At 40.4% G+C, this 20,487-nt stretch overlaps 1 protein-coding gene across 2 annotated transcripts in view; it reads right to left on the bottom strand.

Annotated features, from left to right (window-relative positions):
* PIEZO2 (piezo type mechanosensitive ion channel component 2) overlaps positions 1 to 20,487 on the bottom strand; it is a 293,385-nt gene that overhangs the window by 7,926 nt on the left and 264,972 nt on the right. For both annotated transcript variants that reach the window (XM_039549190.1, XM_039549191.1), the window contains 12 exons: positions 13,518 to 13,907; positions 11,924 to 12,182; positions 11,225 to 11,407; positions 10,549 to 10,801; positions 9,675 to 9,807; positions 9,111 to 9,258; positions 8,791 to 9,005; positions 6,667 to 6,825; positions 5,191 to 5,338; positions 2,566 to 2,754; positions 2,046 to 2,138; positions 756 to 928 (listed from right to left, as the gene is read on the bottom strand). In XM_039549190.1, the coding sequence (XP_039405124.1) occupies positions 756 to 928; positions 2,046 to 2,138; positions 2,566 to 2,754; positions 5,191 to 5,338; positions 6,667 to 6,825; positions 8,791 to 9,005; positions 9,111 to 9,258; positions 9,675 to 9,807; positions 10,549 to 10,801; positions 11,225 to 11,407; positions 11,924 to 12,182; positions 13,518 to 13,907 (2,343 nt within the window). The remainder of the gene's footprint in view (positions 1 to 755; positions 929 to 2,045; positions 2,139 to 2,565; positions 2,755 to 5,190; positions 5,339 to 6,666; positions 6,826 to 8,790; positions 9,006 to 9,110; positions 9,259 to 9,674; positions 9,808 to 10,548; positions 10,802 to 11,224; positions 11,408 to 11,923; positions 12,183 to 13,517; positions 13,908 to 20,487) is intronic.

Below are 20,487 nucleotides of genomic sequence, written 5' to 3'. Positions count from 1 at the left end.
AAAACATGTCAATACTGAGGCTGCAAAGGAATTTAATTTCCATGGAGTGATGACTTAACTCCAGTGTAATCCAGCAATGTACAGGAATCCCAGCTGGCAGACAGTAGCCAGAAAATGACCTTGATGACTGGGTGTGCTCTAGCCTGCGTACAGCACCTTTATAGTCTAGGCTGTCTCTTTCAAAAACTCCATTGTAAAGTTAGTTCACTGGGGCCAAAGTCTCAAGTGAACAGACAAAGGTCTCAACAAAATACATCTGTGCCATTGTTATGGTATTTACACATAAAAATAGTTTGTATCAGTTCCAGACTCCCTTAATAAGAGGACCAAGAACTTCTGTTTGTATTTCCTCCTAGGCGTTCTGCCTTAATGAGGGTCTAAGTATTCATTTTCCAGAAATGCTAACAAGGTTGCTGTTAAGAGCAGTTCATTTGAACATCTCCATCTAAAACAGGCTAAAATTTTCTTACTTTTTCCCCTTCCCATCAAGTCCCATTGAAAATTCCACCTTGAAATTTTAAATAATCTATTTGGTAGTGGCTCCACTCCTTTATTTTTTGAGATGTGCAGGCAAAAAATGTTTTTGTGGGTAACAAAAGTGACTTCTCTCTGTCTCTCTCCCTCCTACTCTCAGTTTTTTGCTCTGCCATACAATAGAATTTGCTGAAGAAGTAAACCAAAAATGCAGCGTGGAACTGTTCTACTGAGCCAATGCTTGGCAAATGATCCATCCACCTCATAACAGCTTTAATTACCTCTGAATGGTCCATGAAAGAACTACAGTGAAAGCAGCATCAAAGTCTAGAAGTCCCTGTATCATTTTCTTTCTACTGGGAGGGCTGATGGTCCATAAAGAGTTTGAATTCCCTTCTAGATCTGCTCGAGTTATATCTTCTCTTGCATAGCCCTCTAGAAACTGCAAAGCAGCCTGTAGGTGCAGAAGAGGAAAAGAAAATTTCAGTGTGGTGATAGTCACAAGACACAGAGCCGCGTTTCCCACTCAGACAGATTTGTAAATGCTCGATTAATTGTAAGTGCAGTGGTGTGCACTGAGTGTTTTCCTCAGGTACCAGCTGGGGCTTGAGATAGGAAGGGGAATCAACAAAGTATGGCCAAGCTAAAAAGGCAAAACAAAAATGGCCTCATTGTTTGATGGCCATGTTGGCCAAAGTGAGACTGAAATTTCATGAAGTAAACTCTGTAGAGTCTATTTAAACTCAAGTTAAAATTTTACTCTGTCTTTTGTTAAGTATCTTTCTGCACGGAAGAGTGTCTGCAAAGCATAAAGCAACTTGGACCTTGTAAATTCCAAATGGATCTAGGTTACAATAGTAGTGCTATTATACATGGGCTATTTGGTAGGATCTAATACAAAATTCTAATATCGAATTCTTGAATGGGCTAGTAGCAAGCACTTCTTTTAAAGTTATATCTGATCAAATGCCAGTTACATTAGCAATGCAACATCTACTACTAATTACTAGTTTTTTCCTGTAGAAACTTGTGAAAACTGGGCCTGTTGCTCCATGAAACACTGAGATGAGACTATGCTTAAATGCTTATGTTTTGACATTTTAATGTCAAAACATTTCTGGGCTACGCGCGCTTTCTTTTGACAGCACCACCACTCCTCACTGGGAGGTGAAAGATGTGTGTACTCTAGGAAGGGCATGGGGCTTAAAAGTGCACAAGACACTTGTGTCCCCACAGCATGCTTTTATTGGCACTACACAAACAGCATCCCATCTCCTGAAGGTTTGTGTCATTTACAGGGGAGGGTTTCATTCAGACAACGGGACAACTAGGGTTTCTGCCTTCCAGGATTTTGTGCAAAGATGACTACACTAATGGTAGCTTGTCTCATAACCCAGCCCTGTCCTGACAACGTCTGAACTTTTATTCATGCAAATCCCCTTTATAGAAATATCTCCCAATTGATGACAGCACTCGTGACCACTTATAACTACACAAACAAAACTCACAAAAGGCCTCCATGGAAACATGCACACATTTTTAAGTAATGAGGTATTCTACATTTCACTTACGGTGTTACCCGTATAGCTTCTCAGAAATTCATTGAACTCATTCGCATCCAAACTTTTGAGCTGATTCTGCTGAGCACTCATGGTAAAAATAGGCTGGGAAACAAAAGAACACATGCTTATCACATTTACTTCACCTTGGCTGCTACATACTCAGTACAGCATCCTGTGCATCACAGTCCAAGACAATTATGGCACTCAATTCAATAAGACAAGGTTATAGTCTCATTCCACTGAGATGCAAGCTACCTACAATTATCTTGTATCTACTATGTGGACCTGTAGGATAATTTTATTCAGTTTCCACTGCAAGTAGATTCTGGTTTTAACTTGAAAATGAAGATAACATTTTACGTCTGTGATAAACTAACATGTTTTTAAACCCAAAAGGGGTAATTTATGGAAGCTTGCCAGGTACCTTGCATAAAGCAGGAGAGTTCAATTCAATGAAAGGAAGAAGAAATACCACAAGGAAATACAGTGCAAAAACCAGAGTTTGCTTTTAGTGTTTCTTCTTTTTTACCTGATAGCCTCCTAGAGTTATTGTGATTGATACATCTAGAGGCTTGTTGGTGATGCCTGCAACAGATTTGATTAAAGACATGAAGAGCAGTGGGAACCAGACAATACAAATCAGCAAGACGATAATCATGCCACCCATTCCATACTTCACAACTTTCTTTTTCTTCTGGCCTCTTGGTTGGGGATATCTCTGCAAAAGCAAACAGCAATATGGTAATGTCTCTTCTATCAGACCTACACTTCATGTGATTTGATGGGTGAATATATAACAATCTTAAGGGTTCCCATATCTTGTGGTAATTTTCTACCCCATGTCAGGCCAGCTATTTTTGAGATTTTTTTAGCCAAACCTGCACAGACACCTGATTTCTGATGACAACAGAGAAAAGTGACAAATGAACCCAAATCAAGCGCGTGTCCAGTGTGAAAAATATTGTAAACCTCTGTGACTTTGATTCTTTGGAACCATAAAGAAGGGAGAAATTGGGTAGGATAATTTGATTTTTTTTTTGTCTAAGTGCAAGCATGAACTCACAAGAACAAAATATAAAATAATTGCAGAAACGGTGATACAAAAATTGGTTCCAAAAACTGCTATTGTGAAGGAACCACTTTCTTATATTTGCATTTCCAAAAAGTTTTCTATCAAAACTCCTTAAGGCAGACTTCTTCCCACAGATCTTGAAATGATGCAAACTGTATATTGTGGGGGATGGAGGGAGCAGGAAAATTGCCAGCAACTGACATTCACAATCAGTAAAATGTCTGATATTGCACTACCTCCACATTCATTTCACACCTCACTTACAGTATTTCTAAGAGTTCACCGGCTTGATCCAATCTGTTTCTAGTGAATTCCACACCAACTGCAATTAACTAATGTTTAAAATTTTGTTGCTTTTCCTAAAATCTTGATACTGCTGATGTAACATCCTTCTTTTTTTTTAGCTTCTGAGGACAAAAGTGACTGCTTTTCTTCTCCCTTCAAAGCAGATCACATGGCATGTTTGTTTTGCCTTGCCCGTACTTCTTGTCCTCTGTTGTTTGCCTCATGACTGAATACTCTTAATACTTTCACCATCCTGTAAAATGTCTAGCTTTCGCTGTAATTTATTTTGGTGTAATTCTCTTACAGGATTTAACTCTGCAGTGTTTAGTAGCCTGTCCTCCATGCACTGCATACCACATGTGCAAAATAAAGATGCACTGAACTGCACTGCACCTCAAACACACCAGGAATCTGGCTCTCAGGAAATTGTTCTTGCTTTGCAACATGAATCCATAAAGCCCTATGAGAATATTAAATTCGTAATACAATGCTATATTTAAAACCAATTATTTACTTTGCAAAAGCAGTGTATCAAGTAATTTGTCTCATGCTACAGAATACTGTTTTCATTAAAATATAGTATCAAAATCAGCAGGGGTATATTATTTGTCTGCAGGAGATTAGTTCAGGCACCTTTAATGATGTTATAGAACACTTCAGAGAGACTCTAGCTGTTAAAGTACTTAGGCATACCACTCAGTGAAAGACAGAGAACCAAAGTACCTTGAACAACACTCACAATGTCATGAGAGAGTTATTTTGCTGTATGGCATTAGCACACACATGCCAGCTGAGGCATGGAAATATTCCCACATCAGATCTCTGCTACACATAATGTGAGTTGTAGCGTAAAAAAAATGCAGTGAGATGGAGAGTCAGGGTAGAACTGGGTTATTACTTCTCTGACTCCTGAAGTTCTTCAGAACTCCTTCCATTCATGGCAGAAGTGGGAGTCTGAGAAAAAGCCTATATGCAAGATTTGTGTGCACTTTAGCTCTGAGTTAATCTAAGTGACATACTTGGAAAGTAATTGCCATTAAGAGACAGGATTATAATAAAAGTAGAAATACGTCAGTAACACTTAAAAATAAATCCATTTCAATGCAGATGTAGAATTTCTGACTGGTTTGGTCACTCTTAAAATAATGTTTAATTTCTCTTTCAAATTGGCAAAATAAGCAAGCATATGGTTGCAATCTTTATAGCAGTTATAAAGAATCCAGAATGTGCAAGTTTAATTTGAACTGAAGCTTAAATGATTTAAAGACACTGAAATTTCATTGAGACAAATGGTGGGTTTATCTGGCCTGCAGTTCAGTTCTGGACGTGCAGGGACTCTCCTGAGACAAAGGACCCAGCTGAGTTCCCTCTGCAGTTACATGAACCTGGTGTGCCTGGGACCTATGCTGTGGGGCATGCACTTCCTTCTACTGACCTTTGTCCTCAGCTGCAGCTTCCCTGCTGCTCCAGGTTACTCTTTTAATTGTGTGTGAGACTGTGAATACCAGGACTTCCAACCCCCGCCTTGAAACCCAGGCATGCAATTAAGCCAGCACGCATGTGCTTGTGGAGTTCACATTAATGGTGGAAAAATCAGCTGGGCACAAAAGAGAAGCCATTTGAAGTTTCACTTGTGGTGGCTGACAACTAATGTGAAGTACCCAACAGTCTGAATATTTCTGAACACAAGTGCCAGGCATATCTTCCAACAAACTTTTTATTATTTAGGGACTCATGATTATTTCCCTTCTGCATGGGGGAGAGAAGGCCTGAATCACTCATAGGGGTTTTCCTTACTTTTTCTGATTCTCGCCAACACTTCAGGATGAATATATGAGCATAGATATCTTCAACACAGATCCAGCTGGAAAGACTGAGAGTGGTATCAGTCCAAACCCAGTCCATTACTGCTCTCAGCTCAGTCAAAAATGGAACTAGGCGGAAGCTGAAGAGAGACCACAGCAGGTAACTTGTCAGAAATAGAGGCATCACATCCAGCAAGCACAGCAAGTGTACATAAGATAAAAGGGAGAATTAAGACAACATAAAAAGAGCTTAATGGGGGATTTCGTAAACACAAATACATTCACATCCTGAAATTGCCATAGCTCATGTTACTCTAGATCTACTTGCCAGGCCATAAACATGCTTTTGCATCATTATGCCCAGTAATTGTGATTGAGATACTGGTGGAATAGTACAAGACTTTCCTGTATCCCTAAATTCCTCTGACCTGGGAGTGGAGGACATGTTTTCCACAGGATGGTGGGAATTAATTTTATACCTCCTTACACCAAGTCTTGCATGGCATCTTTGCAGTAGGTGGGCAGCCCTCAGTTGCATATGGAACTGGGCTTTGTGACTCAGGATTAAGCAGCAGAAGAAGGCGGAAATCAACAGGAAATCAACACGCATAGAGCAGCTGCTCAAAGTGCATCATTCCCTTTCCTAGTCCCACACTTTCCTGATCAGCCACACCTCAAAGAGTATTTCATGTGAGGAAAGCTTTCTTCTGTAACTTGTCCTTGGAATGCAAGAAGACTACAGTGCAAATACTGTGAAAAGGCCAAAATTATTCTGTTTTTTCTGTGAAATCCATATATGCTCCAAACTGGCTTAATCACAAGACGACTGTAACAGTGTAAGTGGAGGGTGTGGTCTGCCTCTGTAAAACCACCTTTCACTCCGAGGTGATGCTATGCCTGTTCCTTGCACTAACACTCCGAACTCCTGAGAGCTTCAGATGTGCAACACTTCTCAAAGCAAACATTTCTTTTTGTGCTTATTTTTCAGTTCTTACTTCTCATGTGTGTTCTTTCATTCTATTCCTTACACCTGCTGAGGTAGAGCCTGTAGACCTGCTCCAAGGGTCTCCTTGGGACTGGACACCTTACTGCTTTTTTGGACTGCAAAACTAATAACATTACCTCTTTTCTAGCACAATGTGTAGCCCCTATGTCTGTTTACAAAGGTGATTTCTTAGAAGTGTTAAAAATGTCTCTTTCTTAGGGGACTGAATGGCTGACTGGTATATCAGGCTTCTGTTTTCAGACTGGGAGATGAAATTTTGTGAAGTTTTCCTTCCAGAGGTAGATTTTTCTTTTTTCTTGTGGACTACAGGGGGACCTATGGCATATAGAGAGCATGCTGCGCAAAATTTACTGTCTTATTTACAGCAGCCTGAGAAGAAAAGACATTAATAAACCCAGCATTTCACTACAGCAGATCTTTATTGCACAAAAGAAAGAAAAAAGGCAGTAAGTCTATGCTTACCCTTGAAATAAGAACAGGTTGACATAGTTGTAACTTTTTGTGAGGAAGTTGCCAAGAACACGAGTTGGATATCCACAGCGTATCTGATAAGCTGATAAGCCAAAATAAACACATTTCACAAAATACCAGAGCTGGGCAACCGTGTTCTGGCTAAATTTCCTGTAAAGGAAATGATAGATAAAGGAAAATGATGAGCTTTTTGTATGACCAAATTAGCTTGAAATGTTTTTTTGCTCCTGGCAGTTTCCTCTTCCTGAGGTCCTGTGAAAAGCCCTTGGTTGCTGACCCCACGGTAGGGTTAAAACAGAATTGGAAAGACACTGAATGAGAAAGTCTAAAACCAGCATCCATTGCCACCTCAGGGTCACAGAGGAGAGACTGGGAATAGGCTCTCCAAAGAGTGAGGGCTTGGGGCAGTGCCCTCTCCCTCTGGATGCTGGCGGTCCTCTGCTGCCCAACACAGACCAGTCTTCCTCAGCCCCCATGATGGCACAACCCTCTGTGAGCCCTGGGTAGGGGCTCAATCAAGGCAGCTTTGGTGGCTATTTGTGTTCATGGCAGCACCTCATACAGGAATTTAAGACGGAGTGACCTGTGAAAATATTTTTCACCCTTCCCTGCTTGATCCAAGTCTTATTCCAACAAATAGTTCAGAAACCTGGGTTTTGTGTATCTCTGAAGATGGAGATCCCAGAACCTGTCTGAGGAACCTGCTCCAGTGTTCAACAACAGTCAAGAGTTTTCAACATATCTAACTGGAATTTCCCTTTTTTCCCAACTTGTGCCCTCTTGTCCTGTCTGAAAACAGCTTAGCTTCTTCTCAATGCCCTATTAATAGGCAGCTGGAGCCAGCTCTTCACTTTCTCTTCTTGAGACTGAACTAACCCTCAACCTCTCCTCACATGTGCCATTTCTCATTGCTATTCAATAGCACAGTGGATCTGCAGCAGATGCCTCATGATGGACAGGATTTGTCAGCCAGTCATAACCCAATATTTTCATTTAAATCCCACAGAAGTATTTTAATTAAGAAATTTGCAGAGATTTCCAAGACTCAATTTGACTTAGAAGGAATACAGGATGTTTCAGATGCAGATTTGAGATTAACAACTTGATAGAGCTTTCCCAAAAGCACAGACAGAGTCAAAATTATTTTATTTCATAACAATTCTCAATGTGCAGTAGCTAAGAGATCCATTTGAAAAAGGAATTTCTTTTTTTTTCAAATTTGGGCACAATTGCTAATGCACTGAGGAAAAACAAAACATTTCTTTTTGAGAAAAAGTGAGACTTTTCAACCTTTCTTTACACTACAAACCTATTTTGTTTTCCCCAGTAAAATAACTTGACTGTTAACGAAGTGTAATGTGCCCAGGTGACTCACTCAATTTCCATGGACAGTCAATGGAGTGAGGGAAATACCTCAAGGCAACTTAAAGTAGGAAAAGGGGAGTTAGCCAAACATTAGGGAGGGAGTTTTAACACCTCTGCACTGCAGACTGCAGTGGTCAGTGCCCTGAGCCATGAAATGAAACATGTTAGATTTGGGAGTGAGTCTGACCAAGCATGTGACACTAAATTTCGTGCAGCAGGTGACCATCTCCACATCACCTCCAGAGCCAAGTGGCAGGAGCATGGGAGGAGAAATTTGCTCTTCAGAACAGACACATATTTTAGACGTTCCTCAGTTTAAGGAGATTTAAATTTACAGTTCACACATTTCAGCAAAGTGCTAAGTTATAAGTTACTCTGAGGGAGACATTTTCTACTCGCTCTTCTAAAGCAGCATGCAGCAGTCTTGGGAGCAGGGAACTGGATCAGAGGCCAACATTGTCTCAGCTGAAGGCTCTAATCACTCAATTACAGGCAATTTCTCTTTCACCTGCTTGCATTTTGGCCTAAATCAAGAATATTTCTGTACATATATAACTAATTCTTCCTCAAACTTACATTGGCCAGAGTTACTGCTGTGGAAATGCATTCCAACTTTCTGCTTAGAAATGAGACGAAGAAGAAACTTGTTCATGATCCCAAAGCCTAGCTATAAGCACCTCCAGTTTAAATACAAACAACTTGGTAGAGCATCAGCATTTAACCCATATTGTTTGTTTAGAAGGGTTATACCTTTCTGTCACTCCAGGCAAGATAAAAAACATCCAGAAATGTATTCCAAAAACAAGGATGACCTGGAAGATGACTTTTCCCATGACAGTCTTTTTGAGGTACAGTGCTCGATCTACCACCATGGTACCAAACTGAATGAGCACCATCACCAAAAATGCCTCTGGGACCTGGTCCTCTGATAATGAAGAGGTGATATCTGCTGCAGCAGAGTGTTTCTGAAAAGCAAAATATAAGGGTGGTCAAAGAAAAAGGACACTTGCATGGTATTTAGCATCTCCAACATGTAAATCCTGCTGAGGAGAGATGCCTCTGTGACATACCCCAAAAGCCCAAAATCCAAACACAATGATGATGAAGTCCACTGTATCTGCGAGGAACATCAGCACGTACACATCAGTCACTGCGCTGTAGTCTGGATGAATAAGATTGTAGAAAAACTGTCTGATGGGCACGTACACCTGGAGAGTCCTAAAACAAAATAGACCACAATGTCATTTAACAGCACATAACTCACACTGAAGAAAGTAAAGGCTGAGTGTGGTATGATTAATATTTTTAAAGATATCTAAGATCTACTCTGACAGCCTTCACAGGACTGCAGAGACACCAGTCCTTTGTTCCGATTACTTCCAAACCCCTGTATTAGGATTTGTTCAGTAGAAATATACATAGCCAACCAAGTTCACATGGGATACTTAGCTTTTTATCAGGCAGATGCTGTTTGAACAACTGCCGATTTGTCTGATGTTCAGCTGGTAGGACATCTGCATACAATGAACACTTGAATTAACAGCAGTAGTAGCCTGCTCCCTTTAAAATGCTGGTGTACTGCTTTACTGTTTGGAACCTCCCCCCAAACCCACACAACTCCTCATATTGCTCACTTTTTAATTGTAAAAGCTTTGGCTTTGATCATTTGTTCTCGAAACTTTTCCATGAGAAGCTCTTTTCTAGATTTTTGTTTGATGCTTAACACACTGCTTCCCTTCTGACTGCTGTTCCGTGTACTGGTACTTCCTGGAAAAAAGGGAGGGAAAGAGAAGTCAATTCAAAAGAAGAGTTTAAATACTAAAGCTAGAAAGTAATAACTCTTGAGACTTCCATCTCATATGACTCCCACATTTGAAAGAAGCTTTGAAATGAATTCTTCTGCTTTTTTTCCCGCAATATGATAAAATCTTGAGAGCAGCCAGTAAAGGTTTAACCACTGGCAGACCAAAACTTGATTAATAGCTACAAAAAGGGAAGACTAGAGATAAAAGCAAGTATTTGACTGATCTGACTCAGATACCTCAATTGGTATTACATACATTTAGGCTAGAGTACCCCCGCCCTTTTTACAAGATGGGACATGTAATCTCTTTCAATATACCCAATAAAAACATTTTCTCCGTTCAAGTGTCTACAAATGTAGATATGAAAAATACATATGCTTTGCATTCCCTCTAGCTGGAGATTATGCTGGACCAGAACTTCTGGATCTGGGCCACACTGAGCATTCCTTTCCCAGCTTTTGGATAATGTCATTTTAAAAACATAATGAATCACAAAGTATGGCTCTTCATTTGAACTTTAGGAAGGCTTGGAGTGTGTTCAAACATGAAGATACATTGATTCATATCCTATTTCACCACTGAGAAACAGCAGCAATCAGCAGCTCCTGGGAGCTCTGCAGCAACCGGCCCAAGGTTTCAGCAGAATGATCCTATGGGAAATGAACAATTTTCCTCCAAATCCTAGAAATGCCATGACATTTACCTCTCTTGGATCTGTGTGAGGAGAAGCTGGACCTGTGAGAAAGCTGGGATATGCTGCTAGAACTCTTCCTTCTGATAGCAGTCTGCTGCTCAGGGAAGTGGACATGGATGGACTCCACTGATGCAGCAAGATTGACAGATTTCAAAGAGGCAGAAGAGTCTCTCCTGCCTCCTGTCAGAGAGAGCTCATCATCTGTATCCTCTTTATTACTGGAGCTATCTCCTTTCTCATCTTCATCCCACAGTCCATGGCACTAGTGGAAAAACAAGAAGAGAACATATCAAGCCTGTATTTCTGTCACAGAATTTATCACAGGCATTGCTCAGCTCAGTTACGTGTTCACATGGGAGGAGACAAATTCATTGTGTTGGGATATCATAGAATCACTTTGGTTGCAGAAATCCTTTAAGATCATCAGTTCAACTATTAACCCAGCCCTGCCAAGTCCACCACTAAATCGTGTCCCTCAGTGCCACATCTAAATGTCTTTTAAACTCTTCCAGGGATAGTGACTCAACCACTTCCCCGGGCAGCCACTTCTAATCCTCAGCAACCCTTTCATGGAAGAAATTTTTCCTGATATCCAAATGAATTACTTCCGTATATCACATGAGTGACTTAAAGAATGGAAATGAAAAATTAATATAACATAAGAAACTACCTGAACCCAGATTACCTTTAAAATGGATCTATGGAAGAATAAAGCAAGAAGCTGAACAAGATCATAGTGCACATAACCCTCTTTCTTCTCAATGCCAATAATATTGGGTGGATGGTAAGGTTTATCTTTTGTGTAATCCACGTGTTTATTCCAAGGAAAGAAGCCAAACTGGAAGAAGTATTTGATGACAATGGCCACCTGTTTGGAAACACAACAGACTTGGGGTGTTTTATAAGCATGTCAGATATAATAGCCTCATGACAATAAGAGGGATAAAATATGACCACTTTGTCAGTTTTATGAGAACATAAACAAGCATATTCATTACTACAGAGAATAACACTTCACATTTTTTCAGTAATAAAGTCAATCAACATTCACCAACAGATGATACTCAGTGGTACTTGAGATACCACAAGCAGTGAATTCTGTCTCTTGGTTAACACTTACATAGCAACAGTTTGCAAATGGTCTGTTCTTGTGAGAACTGCTTTACATGCCAAGAAGGATATTGCTCATTGCAATGAAGGAAATAACAAACAAGATCATTCTGTACCACAAAAGTTGCTGAGGGCTTTAGCAAATATTTGTTTTACTGTGAAGGGCTGAAGGCCCACCCCTGATCCTAGAGATCAAAACCAGAAAAGGGACCATGCAAAGCTTACAACTTCAGTTTTCTGTGTTAGACATGGGCTTGCAAAGCCAGCAGCATACCTCAGTGTAGACAATGGCTGTCATCCAGAAGCGTTTGCTTGGCCGAGGAACAGACAGCATGGCCCACAGGAATATAAGGATGGGAAGCACCAGGGTTATCATGGAGGCAGAGATCATGTGGTTAAGGATGATTACAAAATAGCACACCATTTCTGACCGGGCCACCAGCGTATTGTACAGGGCATAAATAAGGAGCAAGACTCGAGGCTGACCAACGTAGAACTTCTCTGACTCCTCCAGCTCATCATCACGAAACATCCTGTGAGGAGCAGAGTACAACAAATGAACTGACATGAACTTCACAAGAGCTGCTTTTCAAATTGCTACCTCTTTCCTTTTGAAAAGTATTAAATTCTCCTGCTAAGCCAAATGGAGGGGAAAAAAAGGGAAGGGGGGGATTTGGTATTATAATCAAATAGCCTGATTCTAAGCTCAGAAAACAAGAATTTCAAGCAAAGCAACTAGAAGCACTGATTTCCCATTTTTTAATTTACCCAGAAAGAGAATCAGCCCGGCCTAAGAACTTTTACAAACATGGCTTTCCTACAGCTGCCCGACCAACACATCTCATGCAAATCATGCAATACTGGTGTGGATTCACATCCGATTTATCAACACAGATAGGAATTTGGAGAAAAAACAGAGGTACATCACAAGACCTATATTATGAATCATCCAGGGGCATAAGACTAGAACATAATAAATTCCTTTGAGCATTAGATGTGCCCAATCTTCTCATTATATGACTCAAATAAATATAAAGGCAGTGACTTTCATACACTCTTCATAATTCTCTCCGCTTTTCATAAAGTTTCCTGGCCTGAGAAGAGATCTTACTGAAAAGCAAAAATTGCTATGGAAAACCAGAAGACAAGACGTTGCATCTGACAAAGTCAGATCTATCCACCCTCTCTCTCTGTGGGTGCAGTTAGGCTGAAAGGCAGTTCTGTGGTTTAAGATTTTGCTCTTGTATTTGGGGAAGCCCTCCCCAACTGAGTCAGGCCAGAAAGCAGCTGAAGAAGTGCAGTGGCACCATCCCCACCTCAATGCTGGTTGTGCTACTGAGCACAGTGTCTAAGGGGCAAAGAAGGGAACATCCTCTCCCTATGAAGCACCTAGCAAGGTGGTGTCTCTATATAACCCTCAGCTCCCATTGGCTTAAACAAAAACTGCCAAAGGTCAGAGTTTCCCTTACAGTAATCCAAAATAATTAAAGGAGAAACATTTTCCCAGATAGCCCTGGAGGAAATTCATTTGAAATTATAGTTGCCTGGAGAAGAGAAGCCCTCTCTACACAGAATATTTAGAAAAGCCCTTGACCCCAAGACAATTGCAGCACAGAAATTCAATGCTAATTGGAACAATTAAATATGGTATCTAGGGAGAAAGCAGAGATTCCTTCCAAGATGAATTTGAGTCACTTTAGAAATCTGTAATTAGAACAACTGCACAGGAAATGAGCTTCTTCCCTTAAACCAAACTTAGCACAACGTCTGTATCAGAAACTGCAGGGTAGTTCTGAGACAAAAACCCAAAGTAACGACAAAACTTTACACATAGTGACCAACAATTTTTCATGGCCGAGGATTCTTACTTGTTCAGGAGCAGCTCGCTAGCTGTTAGCTCGTGCGTCAGTGGGGGGAGAATCGTGTCGAGTTTGTCTGTCCGACTGTCGTCTGGGCTCACCATCATGAGGCTCTTACCAGCTGAGTCATCTGGGGAGCCAAAGGGAAGATGTTCAAAGCTGACAGCTTTGCTATAGGAAGGAGGAGCTTCTGCATTGCTATCAACCGTGGAGTACAATGGCACATCGGTATCTGGAGTATATGCAGCTCCTTCTGAATCCAGGCTATAATCTTCCACCTCCTCTTCCTCCAGCCTTGATGCAGAATGAGCTCCTTCTTCCTCATGCTCCCCTTCTACCTCCTCAATGGTTTCTGTGGTCCCCTGACGGGAATAGAGCATGGTGACCTGCGTAGGTTCACTGTGGGAGATGAATGAAGAGAGTGAGCTGAGGTTTCCAAGAGCCATGATCAAGCAAAGTTTGTTAATTGTACCTTTATGCAGACAGCTAAGCAACCTCATTGCATTCCCAGGCCTCCAAAGTTCATATGGTCTGGTAGAAAAGATATCATCCTGATCTCCTCTTATACAGATGGAACATCTGGGTCCATCTCTTCCCTGAACGAAATCCCACTGAACTCACAGTGATTCACCATCTTTTAACACCAGCAAAAGGCAAATGAATATTATCAGCAAGAGAAACTACACTACCTTTCTGAAAGTAGCTCAAACATTTCTGAACAGAGTCAAGATTTGCTATTACATCTATTTAAGACATGCTCCATGGTGAAGGATAGGCAGCCATGGCATTGCTTCTAAACATAGTACTTTTAACAACCACTGTACGACTGTTGTGTACAACTGGAACATGAACTGAACACGCACATATCAACTCTGATTCAAATAAAAGACCATGTAAATTGCTAGCTTGAAGAAATACAAACCAAATTACAAAACTGTTCCAGTAACAGGGTATCTTGCTTACCTTTAGATTGCCCTGTGTTCTTCAATACAGTCTTCCTTTTTACTTTACCTGCCTGCTTTACTTCTGTATGTATCTATTTCCTTATTCAACTGTCTGATGCACTCTGATCAGTTCTTTGCTTGATTGACCTTCCTTATTCTTGGCTTTGCATAGACTCATAGAATGGTTTGGGTAGAAAAGTACCTTAAAGATCATCTAGTTCCAGCCCCCTGGCCATGGGCAGGGACACCTCCCACTAGACCAAGTTGCTCAGAGCCCCATCCAACCTGACCTTGAACACGTCCAGCGATGCAACATCCACAACTTCTCTGGGCAACCTGTTCCAATGTCTCACCACCCCCTGAATGAAGAATTTCTTCCTAATACCTTATCTAAACTTGCCCTTTTTTAATGTAAAGCCATTTCCCCTTGTCCTATCACTCCATACCCTGTAAAAATTCCCTCTATAGCTCTCATGTAGCTGTCCCTTAAATACTGGAAGTTTGCTCTGCAGTTTCCCTGGAACCTTTTCTTCTCCAGCATGAACAGCTCTGTCAGCCTGTCTCCATAGGAGGGGTACTCCAGCCCTCCGATCACATTTGGGGCGCTCCCTCTCAAGTATTTTTTTACCTCTCTCCTTGAACATCACTCTTTCTCTTTTTAGTCTCATTCCACTCCACAGCCTAGACAACAGGCACCAACTCAGTGTCTTTGTTGGCTGCATATCCCTTGTATCTCACAGAGACAAAACAAGATTTCCTGTAGCTCCTATGAAATTAATGGGGCCATATTTTCACATAAACTATAACCTTTTAGAGAAAACTGGCATTGGCAAAGCCATTGGCACTATCATCTTCTGCCAAAACAAAAAATTAACTTTCCTTTTTTTTTTTCCTTTTACGCTGCTTCCAAACTTACTGTGGCTATGTTAGATCACTTTTTTTGTAGCAGAGTTTTAATTAGAACATGTAACACTTATGATGATGTGTGTTTGGATGATTCACAGTAGCACTCATCCTGGTTAAAATGCACAAAATCATAGAATCCCAAAATTCCAAAACTGATTGACTCCAAAAATTTGTCAAACACTTTCAACACTGAAAAACAATGATGCAAAATGACATAAAATTTCTGATTTATAATATTTATAAAATGACTTGAAACACTGCTTCCCAATGTCATGTAAATCCCTGGGTTTTACCTGCTAAAAACTGAGTAAACAGCTCTGAAAAATTTTCTCTTGCACTGGATATTAATATTAGTTGCTATTTTTTCATAACTGTTTTCCCTTTCCTAACTGCAGCACCTTACTGTAAATCAATTCTAAAGTAATCAAAACATATTTAGAAATCTTTCCTATATGGACAAAAATAAAAACTGAAAAACTGGCACAATGGTGTCTATCTTAATTTCTAAAATTACACATCTCAGCCCATATTTAGGGTAAGTGATTAGCTGAGAAACCTAGCTTCCAGCTTCCAATTTAAGAACAACCATCAGCTCAGTAACTCTGAAAATAAGACTGAATGAATACAGACTTTAGCTGAATGAATACAGACTTTAGCCTGTTTTTATACACACAGTGTAATGCTATGGAACAACTTTAAAAAATACATCAATTAAGGATGAAAACAAAAACAAAACAAAAAAAACCAGAACAAGAAGTGAAACAGCAAATGAATCCTAGATTGTGATCCTGACTTTGAATCTCTGAACTGTGCCACAACACAGGAGGGCGTAAAGCTTCCTTTGACCATGCAAACCACTCTGCACACCACATGTCTGCAAACACAGATCCACGTACACTGCAGTCAGAACAATGGTATGGGTAAACGAGTGAACAAAGCATGCATGAGTTAAGCACCTTGACACTATACTGCCACTGTCAGCTGATGAGGAGGACATATCCATGCTCTGCATTTTACGAAGCCTAGGTCGAGCGCGCTCACTTGTTTTAGGAACAGAGTCTGGTCCATCTAAATCATCAAGGGTTGACTGCCTTGAGAACAGCATGGTTGCTTCAGTGTAGCAGCTACAGCAGCGCAAACAGTTACAGAGACAGTGTTAAATCCAAATGGTGTTATGATACACACGGTTCAGTAAACAAATATGCTCGCCATGCAGCTAAACACTGACACAGAGAAAAAAAGGTTCAGAGAGAAGATAAGGATTTGTTTGGAGTCACCACGCAAACACATTTCTATGCACAGGTTAGTCACGGTCAATTTCACATAGGGGCGATAGGAGGCCATCTACTCACTATTCAAGCAGTTATGGAACCAACACAGTGCTCTACACGCTTTCCAGGGGAACAGACTTACATATGTGAGCAGGTTTTATTTTGGTTTTTTACCCCTGAAATTTCCAGATTCCACAAGGATGTTTTAGAATAGGATGTCGTCTGTACAAATTCTATTTTATTAATGATATACTGTGCTGAGCCTTTTTACACAGGTACAAGCCAACTTCCTAGAAGAGCCCTTAAAACTGAGAAAGCTCATATTCCACAAATAGAAAAATAGCTGTCAGACATTGGCTAATCCTCTTTCCAAACCAAAGAGCCAAATCGGATATGTTACTTAGCCAGTAAATGCATGCCAAATATAACCTGCTCTGCATGGGATGGCTTTTATTTTGATATTTACTAGGAAGCTCTGATGATTCTTTCCAGAAGATTTCATTGATTTCAATCACAGTATTTCAAAATCGGCAACATGCGCATCTTGAAATAAAGAACAGATATAATAAACCCTTATCTCCTTTCACTTATCAAACACAACAGGACACCAGAGACATACACAATACATTGAGCATTCATGTGTAACTGGAGAAAAGAACTGGATGAGTTATGAGAAAGAGAGTACATAATTAAATACAAGCATTTAACAGAGCAACAGGAAAGAAGCAAATACATTAATGAGATATGGTAGGTAAAAAGATTATTTCTCCTGTAAAAATCTTTGACAAACACAGATGTCAATGAAATGAGTTGAGTGGCCTGGTGTTTTAACATATGCAGTGACCTGCCTGAGTCTCTCGGATAGAATGAAAGAAGAAAAGACCCCAAAATTCAGGATTTACACTCTACTTTTCTTCTTTGACTCCATCTGTATTACACCTGGAAAGTGGCAGCAGGGGATTTGCTTCCTTGGCAAGCATTATGTTTGTCCAGGGGTACAGAGAATTGGGAAAGAGGTCAGAAAGGAAGGGCAATGGCATTTTCCACATTCCTTTGGTCTTGCTAGCTTGAAGTGAGGAAAAAAATCCGCTGGCATGAGGTTATAGTCTGCAATTATTGTGTTTAGGAAAATGAAGGGGAAAGAACAAAATACGTAGAGAGAAGAAGCAGTTATTCTTAGGCCTACCCCCACTGATGATCTTTTTTGACAGAATGGCTTTTTTGACTGAGGCTAAAAGCATACCTTGGCCTTTGAACAGAAGAAAAGAATCACCAAGATACCAATGGCATTGTGAAATATTTTCCTTAAGAACTGCCTCAATGGCAGGGGCACCTCTGTCCTGCCAGTTCACTTGGCCAAAACCCCTTACAAGCCACTTCATTATTTCTGTGTGTGCACAAAGGCACACAAGGCCCTCCAGACAAAACCTGGAGGGCTGTCTGCATGGAGCCAGGACGTCTGCCCTGGAGGTGTGATTCAGCAGCATGGAAGTCAGCTGAAGCTCGGTGTTACTAACTCAGGGAGCTCTTGAGGGAGGAGGTTTCCCTCTGCACATACACACATGGAATATGGCCCAGCTGTTGCTCTATCAGTGAGGTTTTGGTGCTAAAATATGGGAAGATGGCAGCAAGGAGACAATACGGTTTTGCAGACGACCTTTTTGTCTATGTGCTACGATGTTTCATGCATGTATTTTAGGTCTCAAGGGCTGAGTTTATTCTTTTGAAGAGCAACACCTAATACTAAGGTGTTGAAGGATTTTAAATGCAGACATAGTTCAAAGGGAACCATCCAAGGGCCTTAAGCAGAGCAGCTGTTCATGTTCACATGCCCACTCATATATTTTCAATGGAAGAAACATATGCCAGCTGCCTTCCTAAACATGCCAGCTCTGACCTTGCTCCCAGAAAAATCAAAGGAAAAACATCTATTAATCCCAATAGATAAAAACATTTGGTATAAAGCTGTTTTAAATGAAGAATGAATCATCAGAGTAATTACTGACTGAGCAGCTGCACTGTATCCTCGAATATCAGGAGATGCACATGAGTCAACACCTGAAGCACAGTCTGTGTATTCTTTATGTGCTTTAGGAACATGCTTCCCAATGTGGAGGAAATGGGAACACCAATGAAGTGGAGAGATTCACACTGAGCAAAGTTGATGTTGACTCAAGTCATTGCCTATCACATAAATTTGATCCAACCATATCTTCCTGAGTGACTTAGAATTTGTGTTTTTGGAGACCTTGGAAACATCAGCTTCTTGAAATCATACAATGACTAGGTTTTTAAAATGGAATGCTCATTAAAAGCCCCAAGTTCAAATGTTTTATATGAAGTTGATCAGGTATCCATTTTAAATGGGGATACATATATACATATATAGCAGAGATGTTTTTATCCCCAGTGAGTGGAAAATTTTTAAGTTTATGACTTCCTTTTTGCTAAACAAATTTACCCTTCTCAAAGAGTTTAATAGCCTAGTGGGTGAATTATGATTTTTTCTGGGGTAGTTTTTTTTTTCTGTCCCTGGGCTACTTACTAACTGGCATTATCTGTTTGGACTACTACTACATTCCCCATGCCTCCAAGAAAAAATCCCAATCAATCCCTAACAATTACAGGCCTAAATTGGACTTTGATCCAGCCCAAACAGGGGTTCTCCTTTCATCCTTCCTTCTGCCTCCCTAGGTGAGTTACCTCTCCAGTACTCACTGCCTCAAGCCCTATTCTCCCTTCTAGTGAGGGAAGCACAGATAAAAGGTGGTGTTCTTAAACACCCTGAGAGGTGTTTAAGCTCCTCCTCCTTCAGCTCTTATAAAAGTCTACACAAATGTAGAGTCAGGAACTGAAAACATTATTCATAATGCACAAAAATGAATACAAACTGAACTGGATACAAAACCATAGATAACCTGAAATCTGTCTTAGCACCTGTGTCTAGCTGCTATTACATAATTGTAGGCAAAGCCCCATGAAGGCAGCCAACCAGTTTTAGTAAGTTCCCAATCATCTTACTGGAATTCACAGGCTGTTTAACCTAATAAACAGGTCATCAGTCGAATGGAAACAAACTGCAGAAAATGCTCTGCCATGCTAGATTCCAATCCCTTCCAGTGGTGTTCCTCAAAGAGCTTGGCAATGAACAGCATCAGCCTCTTCTCCTCCTGGCCCATATGAACTTTGCACTTTGCCTTTAGGATACATGGGAGTATTTATACAGAAACAGAAACCAAACAAATACCTTATGAATACATCATACTTTCTAATGTGTAGAAAAATGACCGAGAATGAATGACAGACCTACCAAAAGAAAAAAACCACAAAGGACACTGTACAAAAGTCCATTTAGAGCTTTATCCAGGCTAAGAACAACATCCCTGGATTAGACTTATGAGGGTCAGCCCTGAACTTCACCAGAAATTTACAGTTCCTGCAGCTGATCAGGAGGGCTTTTCTCTTTGGCTATCCAGGGTTTACCTACAGTAATTCCTATCCTGAGCACTGAGGATTATGTCTTATTATAATGGAATAGCTTCTGTTCTTCAGCGTTCCTGTGTGCTTCCAGATGTGTTCACCTTACTCAGGGACCTAATGTCCACTACAGAATTTTCAGTAGTGCAACCAAAGGATAAGCAGAACAGAAACCCTCTACCCCTTCCCAAAAGTTTTCCATTGCAACCTGAGATCCATGATCACAGGGATGCTTGAGATTTAATTAGTCACTTCTACATTTACTGGAAATCATTACTTTAAAATAAAAACTGCCACCTGCTCTTGTTTGAGCAATTAAAAAAAATCAATAAACTCATAACAAGTTTAAAACACTTCACTTTTCTAAAAAATGTCATAGGC

The sequence above is a fragment of the Corvus cornix genome, chromosome 2 (genome assembly GCF_000738735.6).
Source record: "Corvus cornix cornix isolate S_Up_H32 chromosome 2, ASM73873v5, whole genome shotgun sequence".
NCBI lineage: Eukaryota > Metazoa > Chordata > Aves > Passeriformes > Corvidae > Corvus > Corvus cornix.
This window is presented reverse-complemented; position numbering and strand designations above follow the sequence as displayed.